Below are 8,824 nucleotides of genomic sequence, written 5' to 3'. Positions count from 1 at the left end.
CACATGGTGGCTCACAACCATCTGTAATGAGATCTGACGCCCTCTTCTGGTGTGTCTGAAAGACAGCTATATTGTACTTATATACATAAAATAAATAAAAAACCAGAAAGAAAGAAAGAAAGAAAGGAAAAAAGAAAGAAAGAAAGAAAGAAAGAAAGAAAGAAAGAAAGAAAGAAAGAAAGAAAGAGGGAAGGAAGGAAAAAAGGCAGCGGTGGCGTCACACACCTTGAATCCCAGCACTTGGGTGGCAGAGGCAAGTGGATCTCTGAGTTCAAAGCTAGCCTGGTCTACATAGTGGGTTCCAAGACAGCCAGGGTGATACAGAGAAATTCTGACTGGGAAAAACAAACAAAAAATGCAAACCGAAAAAAAAAAAAAAAAAAAAAACCACCCAAAAAAACCAAAAACAAACAAAAAAGTCTCAAAAGAATTCTTTTGTTTTTCTATTTCTGGAAGTCATAGAGTATCTTCATATACTCTGTTAAAGTGATAAACACTGTAAACATTTGAAAACTTCCATGAAGCACAGAGGCAGTGTAACAATGCTATCACATTACCACCACCACCACCACCACCACAACCTGTCTGTCCCCTGCCATTCCAAGAGCACCAGGCTGGCTGGCGCTTGGCTTTACAGTCCCTGGGCAGTCGCTGGCTTACCTGTGCTCCTGTGTGGTGTACTTGAGCAGCTCAGCCAGCTGCAGTGGGTATTTGCAGATCTTCTGCACAGGCGTGAGGAGGAAGCCATCCAGAGCGATGTCGATCATCTGCTGGAGCAGGCGGCAGGCCTCGAAGAAGTGCCGGTACTTGCTGTGCTTCATGAGGTTCGACAGCTCCACACAGGCGCCTGGGTGGTTGTTGCAGTACTCAGAGTAGATGGCAAAGCCCTCTTGCTGGAAGGGAAGGCAACCTCATCAGTCAGTGGCTCTGAGCCGACTGTGAAAACATGCCTGGAGAGAAGGGGGATAGGCCAAGACCCCAAGGGAAGTCCAGGCTCGACACTGGCTTTCATGGCTGGTGAGTAGGGAGATCATTTGTGGTCTGGGGGTGGTGGATAACTGGGCTCTCTTTAAGGGTGGGTAGAGGGTACTCTACCACCGTGCTCACTCAGCTCCTGAGCCTGAAGCTGGTACAGCAGAGGGGCAGAGCAATGCTCTGAGGCTTGGCTCAACAGCCCCACCCCCTTCCTTCCACTGATAAACTCTGGCTTGGAGGAACCACCTGCTGCTGACACACTGCCTAACTAACAACCCTTGGGGCTAGTTTCCACGAGTTACACCTTCTCCAGCTGAAAGGCCCCTGTCCTCTTTCCTTCTCTCGGAGTCTCATTCTGAGGGGCAGCCAAACTGCTGCTCTGCCATTCCCATGCTGTCTGCTCTCCTGGGTTTAGAGCTACACTCTTTCTACCAATCCTTCCCTCAGGACTGAGTGGACCTAGCTTTAAAAGCCCTGTCACTGAGTGCTAGTCTACATCCCTGGCCACCACCTTTTCTCTTGCTCCAGTTGTTGGGCCATGTGTTCACAACTGTCCTTCCTTCCCATTTTCCCCATCTCACCATGCATGCTTGACCAAGCATAAATGCAGCGGGCATCCCAACAAGTCCCTCTTTCCCTAGCATGCAATTTCCCAGCCTATCTGCTAACCATAGCAGGATTTTTCCCTGTCCAATCACATTAGGGCAGTGGGCGGCCTGTGATTGGACAGGTAAAAGGAAGGCGGAGCTAAGAGTGGCAGAGAGAGAGAGAGAGAGAGAGAGAGAGAGAGAGAGAGAGAGAGAGAGAGAGAGAGAGAGAGAGAGAGAATGTCTTAAAGCAGGAGGAGAGCCTCCTACTGCTTGTGTATCTTTGTGGCTGCCGAGGTGTACCTGAGTGGTGTTTTCCAGCCACAAGTAGCTATGATTTCACAAGGTTAGAAATATTGGGATAAAGCTTTTATCATTATCAATTGGCTCTGAAATTATTGTACTGGCACCTTGTAAATTGTGATATTAGTGATACATATATCTGGTTGGTTAATTAAGCATTAAGAGTCTTGATTCTATAGGGGTACTGGGTATTGTGATGTGTTGGCTGACCATAAGGAGACATGGCCCTGCGGGAGCCCTATGACCCGGCACTGCGGAGAGTTGGTAGGTTCATTTTTTTAATATTTCCCACAACAGCTAACTTTGTGATACAGGTACTAGGGACTACTGCTCTTTCTTTGTTGGTACAACTAGCTTTGCCAGAGTTCCCTTGAAAAATCCCCTTTTAACACGTCTCCTTCTCCTTGTCCATGGGCCATCACCCAGCAGGGCTTGACCATAGCAGTGACCAACAATTAAGACTCTTGTGTGCTTGAGGCCGCTCACCTGTCTGCTTTTGCTCACCTTGAAAGCTCCTCCCTAGCTGCTCAACCACAGGACCAGGCTACTCCAGTCACACAGGTCCTCAGTGTCTCAAAGATGCCTGGACACCCAGGGACCCATTCCTGTCTGCATTCCTCAGGGACCACCATGCTCAGCACTTTATGGTCTATTCACTACTCCAGCTCTAGCCTCCTACCTCTAGAAAAATCATCAGGTCCAGCACCCAGGAAGTGAGGGGACATTGCTGCCATCATTAGCACTTCTAGAACTATATTCTCTAAGCACAGCAATAAACTCTCCAAAACCTTCCATTGTCAGTTATAGTTGATCTAATAGTAAGTCCCAGGAACTCATGTCACCAGCAGAGAAACTCTGAGGTGGCGCTGCCATTTTGCCTAAGAGCATGCAACCTTGGTTCACTCACTCTCATGGGAAGAAAATCCCATCTAGCTAATGGCAGTACATGAGGCAAGGCAGAACCCTCTGGAATCTCTTTGGTGGAGACATCTTTCTACGCTATTGTCTGACAGGATGTGATTAATGACAGTGACGTACGTGCTGAAGAAAGCAGGATCCGATTTCACTCAAGTGAGGTTCCTCTTTGTTGTACTGTTTCTCAAGGTCTTTCAGAAACTTTCTTTGGAATTTGTAAATGTCTTCAATGTTTCCAAAAATAGTGGCTAGCTGTGCAACGGTGAACATTCCCGTGTGCTTACGACACTGTCGGATATAGCCCTGCAAAGAACAAAAGCAAGCGGTTTTATTTGTTTAGAGACAGTTGAACAGTATAGCTTGTTGTTTCTGTTTGTGTTTTGGCCCACTGTCATAGTCCTGGACTGAATTTTAGTTTAATTTTAGGATAGTGTCTCACTATGTAGCTCACGCTGGTCTCAAACTTGCAATCCTCCTGACGTAAACTCCCATGTGCTAAGAGGACAGGTGTGTGGCTCCATTCTCAAGGTGGGGTGAATTTTAATTAGAGAGAATTATTTTTATTTCTGTGGGGCTGATGAGACAGTCATACTTCTACAACTATAATTCACCATAAGTATTTTTAAAAACAAAATGGAAGTGAAGAGTTTCAGGCTTTCATTTTTTTCTTTTAAGATTTAATTATTTTTGGCCAGGCAGTGGTGGCGCACACCTTTAATCCCAGCACTTGAGAGGCAGAGGCAGGTGGATTTCTGAGTTCGAGGGTAGCCTGGTCTACAGAGTGAATTCCAGGACAGCCAGGGTTATACAGAGAAACCCTGTCTCAAAAAAAAAGAAAAAAGAAAAAAGATTTAATTGTTCTATGTATCCGAGTACACTGTAGCGTACTCAGACACCCAGCAGAGGGTGTCAGATCCCATTACAGATGGTTGTGAGCCACCATGTGGCTGCTGGGAATTGAGCTCAGGACTTCGGAAGAGCAATCAGTGCTCTCAACCGTTGAGCCATCTCTCCAGCCCTGAAAGTGAAAAGTTTCACATGGCTGGTTTCCAAGTTTCCAGAAGTGAGTTTCAAACAGAAGAGTTTACAAATGCATGTTGCCACCATGTATATTGTGTGTACATTAGTTCGTGTTGGGGTACGGTGCGTGTGTGTTCATAGTTGTATGAAAGTCAGGACAACCTTGGGTGTCCTTCCTCAGGTAGTGTCCTTTAAGTCTGAAATAGAGTCCTCTGGCCTGGAACTCTCCAAGTGTATGAGGCTGGCTCGTCCAAGAGCCCCAGGGATCCACTAATCTCTACTTACCCACTGCCAGGCTTACAGATGTGTGTCATGTCTGGCTTCATATTGCCACACTTTCTAGATTCTAACTTTTCTGGCCAGGGAGATGAAGGAGGTTGGTGTGTGAAGGCTTGCTATCAAGTTGATAGCCTCAGTCAGTGTGGTTTTGGTTTGTTAAATCACTGCAAAGACCCAAGAACATCCATGCTATGGAGTCCTCCGTCATCACCTGCTGTCATTCTATAGCAGGAATCTGTACATCTTTAATCTGAGGCCTGTGCCTACGAAGAGGTCTAACCAATGACTACTTCCCTATGCACATTCTCAGGGCTGTGCTCTGGCTTGGCAGAGTTGGTGGCATAGGAAGGAAAGGCCACATATGCAAGTACGGTTACCTCAAAAGTAGCATTGTATGCCTAAACAGAACTGACCACTGAATAAAAGACAAGCCACTGCCTTCTTCATATGTGCAGTGGAACATGTGAACATGTATGTGTGGTACAAGAGCGTGTGGGTAGGCTTGCCTGTTCAGGTACATGTGTCCTTAATCTTAATCACCTCTATACCTGTGTGTGTGTGTGTGTGTGTGTGTGTGTGTGTGTGTGTGTGTGTGTGTGTGTGTGTGAGAGAGAGAGAGAGAGAGAGAGAGAGAGAGAGACAGAGACAGAGACAGAGACAGAGACAGAGACAGAAACAGGGAGAGAGAGAATGTCTCACTAACTGGGACTCACAGTTTTAGATACATTGGTTGACCAGAGAGGCCAGGGGATCTATCCATCTCTGCCTCCCAGTGCTGAAGTTAGAGATACATGCCACCATGCCCAGCTTATACATGGATGCTAGGGATCCGAACTCACATCCTCATGCATGTGCAGCAATCCCCTAAACCACTCTACTCTTGTATGAATTTTAAGAGAACACACACTTAGACAATGCAGATTCTAAGCTTGGGGGGACACATGGTCTTCCAACCCTTCTTCTAGATTTCAAGGTCTCAGTTCCCTCATCTGCAACAGGCAACTAAGAGGATGTGTGCCCGGTGATAATGCTGAGAGGAGCTGAGCTGAGCCGGGTAACAAACGGGGCAGTCCGTGCTCCTCAATGCTCAGCCAGAAACTGTGACTCTAAAGATCACACACTTGTGTAGCAGAGAGGCGAGCAGTGGCAGGCCAAGTTCATCCATGCCAGAACAGGCTGTCCTGACATAAGCCTGTCACTAGCGCTGAGTGCTCACAGCTGAATGAGCAGTGCTGCCATCAGCACCCAGAGCTACGCAGCTCACATGATCCACAAAATGACAACCAGCTTGGGAGGAAACAGCCTTCCAGCCTCGTGTCCACGAATGGTCAGTTCTTCAAAACCAGGAGACTATTGAATAGCAAGCTGGGCATGGCAGTCAGTGTCCATAATCCCAGCAATTGCTACTCAGTCACACACTGTCTTTCCCCGACTCCCCGCTGTAAAAAGACTACTGATGATCACCGAAAAGACCATGGCAACATCACCAGGTAGGATCATAGTTTCACTTGTGGGGCAACAACCCAGCATCTTGCCTGAGAATCTGACGAGATGCACTGGGTCAGAGATGGTGGTGACCCCTGACTGGCACTGACCTCGCAGATGTCCTTGAGGTGCTTGATGTACACTCGCTCGGTGTTCATGATCTCCTGGATGACATTGGTCCGCATCTGCTGCTGGCTCTCGGGGTGCTTGTGGCGGGCTTTGCTGGGGTCCTCGTCCTGCTCCTCCCCATGGGAGCTGCTGCAGCTCTCGGGCAGCTCCTCCTGATTGACTCGAAGCTGCAGGTCACACAGAGGAGGCAGGTGGCTTAGGGAAGAGGAAGTGGTAGCAAGACCAAGGCAGAGACTTCCCTGCCCCCGCTCTCTGTGCCGAGTTATCAAATCACAGTGCCCTCGATACCTGTTCACGGGCAGAAGCAATGCCAAGCTTATTGGCTTCCATTAAGATTATTAAGATTTCTACTCCGACCAGCCTTATTTCCTACAGGTCTGGCTTATGTGTGGTATTAAACACAACAGAAGAACTAAGTCTGGGTGAAGACTGAGATCTGCTGAAACTCTGCTGTAATCCCCTGCCCATGAACACCCCCTGGACAGCTCAGAGGGCCGCACTTACCCTAACAAAGCTTGCAGGGAACCAGGCCTCTTTGTCTTCGTTCCGGCCCCACCACCAGTCCTTGTGAGAGGCTTCCAGGACCTGGATGACATCCCCAGCCTTGAAGCCCAGTTCCTGGTCGTCCATGGTCACATGGTCCCACAGTGCTTCTGCACAGACCACGCTGCCATCGCTGATGAGCTGGAGTGGAGACAGGAGAGTATGTTCAGTTTCCAGCAAAGTTGGCGGATGAAAAGGAGCCACATGCTCAGTATGCTTTGGAAGGGTGACTGAGGCGTCCTACTCGGCCTGCAGGAACTAGTGCTATCTAGGTAAACTGGCTGTATGAAATCAATGGAGGAAAACTGTATTAGGTAGGTGTCTGTGACCTGCCCTTAAGGGGCCACTCAGGGCAACTTTAAAAAGGTGTGTATACATGCTGGATGTGGTAATACATATCTGTCATCCTGCCATGTAGGAGGAGTTTGAGGCGGGGGCTCACAAGTCCAAGGCTAGTCTGGGCTGTGCAGGCACCTCTTGGCTCACAATGGAGTCACATCATGCTAAGTCATCTAAACCAAAACCATCATAAACCCAGCACGCATTCACTATACCTAGTCACCGAGCATTGTGCTTACTCGGCCTTTTCTAGCGGAGCCCAGGACACCCACCCCTAAGAGCTCATCTAACCGGAAGTGCATCACATGATGAGATGCCAAGTGTCACCTAAGTCCCTGAGCACTTACTGTAAGAGAAGGAGAACTGAATGGTTCTTCCACACGACTAATCCAAAAAAATGATCCAAACCAGCACAGGCATGTAGCTTTCATGCCGTGGAAAAAGTCAGAAAGCTGGCCCAAGGAAGGAAGCTGGAGACTAGTTACCTAACAAACTCAGTTGGAATCATTGCTTCACAAATGCCTTCTGAGCCACCACACTATACGTCAGAGCTGCACAGTGGTGAAGTGGGCACCGTGGTGAGGTCATGCTCTGCATGCTCCACTCCAGAGTGTCAAGGTGTGGAGATGCCTTCCAGAAAGTTCCAAACAAAAGGGGATAACGCAGAGCTGGGTGTTTTTGGAGACAGGTTTGTCTACATTTTCCTGGCTATCCTGGACTACACTCTGTAGATCAGGCTAGCCTCAAACTCAGACTTCTCCCTGCCTCTGAAGTGTTGGTACTACCAATACATTTCAACAGTTGAAAAGCCAGCCCTGAAGACCAGTTAGCCTGCTTAGCTAAGCACTTATGGGGACAACTGTCAGAAACCTGCAAAGCTCAGTTACAGACATGTCCCTGGAAAGTAATAGAAATCTTAGTGTTGAAACCCAGCTAGCAGAGTCCCAGGCTTCAGGATATGCTAGGTAAGAACTAACTAGAAAGCCGCAGCCGTGAGAACCGAGGATCTGGCACATGTGGGATGAGTACCTCATTGATGGCCAGCTGCTCCCCGCCTGGCTGGAGGTATCGAGGGTTGGCCTGGCAGAGCTCCTCATAGCTGAAATCTTCCTCACTGCCATTATCATCCACTAAGGCCGAAGACTCCGCACCGCCATCTGAAGAGACTGCAGGGGAAAAGCCAGAGAGAGCATGTTTACATGGGCATGGTAGCTCAGATCTGTCATCTCAGGACTCAGGAGGCAGAGGGAGGGGGATCCCAGCAGATCTGAGGCCAACATGGGTTACACAATGAGATCCAGACCAGCCAGGGTTACAGAACAGGACACAGCTATGCTAACAACCACCACTACCACCAATTTATATGGCAAAACAAGTGGTAACACTCCTCAGGCAAATGGTTATTTTCCAATCTCACCGAGAGGTAAGTAGAACATTTCAGATACTGTCTACAGTGTTATTGTGTGAGTCAAGGGAGAGGGAATTATTTATGACTTAGTAGGAAATCCACGCCAGAGTGGATATAAGGATACAGATAACAGCCAAATCTGGGTGTTCCATAGCTATGACTCCTGAACCTGGGCTGAGGCAGAAGGACCGCCATGGCTTAGAGGCCAACCTAAGTTATTAAGTAAGACTTTGTTTAAAAGGAAAAGGAGCAGGAGCAGAATAATGTTTTCAAGCGATGTGTTGGTATTGGAACGAGTGAAGAGTCAGAGAATCCCATCACTTTTGAAGCATTCCTCTGCAGCCTGTGAGGGAACATCAGTACAGCTGAGGTCAGGAGGTCTCCACGTGGTCGGGATGGGCCACTCCTCCTCTCAGTCCTCCTACCCACAAGGAGTGGTGCTCAGCAGCACACCAGGAAACTGTGGGCATCTTTACCAAAGCAGAATGAGTTTCAAAGAGGAGGGTTTCTCTACCTCAAGGGGTCATCATGGCAAGCTCTGTCCACACGGAATCCTCCTTACATGCCACACACACTGGAATGGACACCGTCCCACCCCCATAACCTCTTGACCCCATCTTTCCCCATAATCACCACAGACTCCTAGAGCAAACTGGATGCTGCTTTAAATGTGAGAATTTTGTTCAAAAGCTAAAAAATATGAATGAAAGCTAAAGCTGAACTTATAAGCCTTGTTGTATATGAGTCAAAAGTGCAAATAAACTCTATATAATGAACTAACCTGCCACTTGTATAAATATATTAAGAATCTGACTGTTAAATCTGTTAAGAATCTGACAAA

General features: G+C 47.9%; 1 protein-coding gene and 1 long non-coding RNA gene across 7 annotated transcripts in view; one reads left to right on the top strand and one right to left on the bottom strand.

Annotated features, from left to right (window-relative positions):
* Positions 1 to 8,824, bottom strand: part of Spata13 (spermatogenesis associated 13) — a 134,930-nt gene that overhangs the window by 11,802 nt on the left and 114,304 nt on the right. For all 6 annotated transcript variants that reach the window (XM_031361626.1, XM_031361627.1, XM_031361628.1 and 3 more), the window contains 5 exons: positions 7,605 to 7,741; positions 6,198 to 6,377; positions 5,675 to 5,860; positions 2,904 to 3,083; positions 661 to 893 (listed from right to left, as the gene is read on the bottom strand). In XM_031361626.1, coding sequence (XP_031217486.1) covers positions 661 to 893; positions 2,904 to 3,083; positions 5,675 to 5,860; positions 6,198 to 6,377; positions 7,605 to 7,741 — 916 coding nt within the window. The remainder of the gene's footprint in view (positions 1 to 660; positions 894 to 2,903; positions 3,084 to 5,674; positions 5,861 to 6,197; positions 6,378 to 7,604; positions 7,742 to 8,824) is intronic.
* Positions 1 to 8,824, top strand: part of LOC116084559 — a 17,113-nt gene that overhangs the window by 3,520 nt on the left and 4,769 nt on the right. The gene's annotated exons all lie outside the window — the stretch shown is intronic.

The sequence above is a fragment of the Mastomys coucha genome, unplaced genomic scaffold (genome assembly GCF_008632895.1).
Source record: "Mastomys coucha isolate ucsf_1 unplaced genomic scaffold, UCSF_Mcou_1 pScaffold9, whole genome shotgun sequence".
In the NCBI taxonomy this organism is placed as follows: Eukaryota; Metazoa; Chordata; class Mammalia; order Rodentia; family Muridae; genus Mastomys; species Mastomys coucha.
This window is presented reverse-complemented; position numbering and strand designations above follow the sequence as displayed.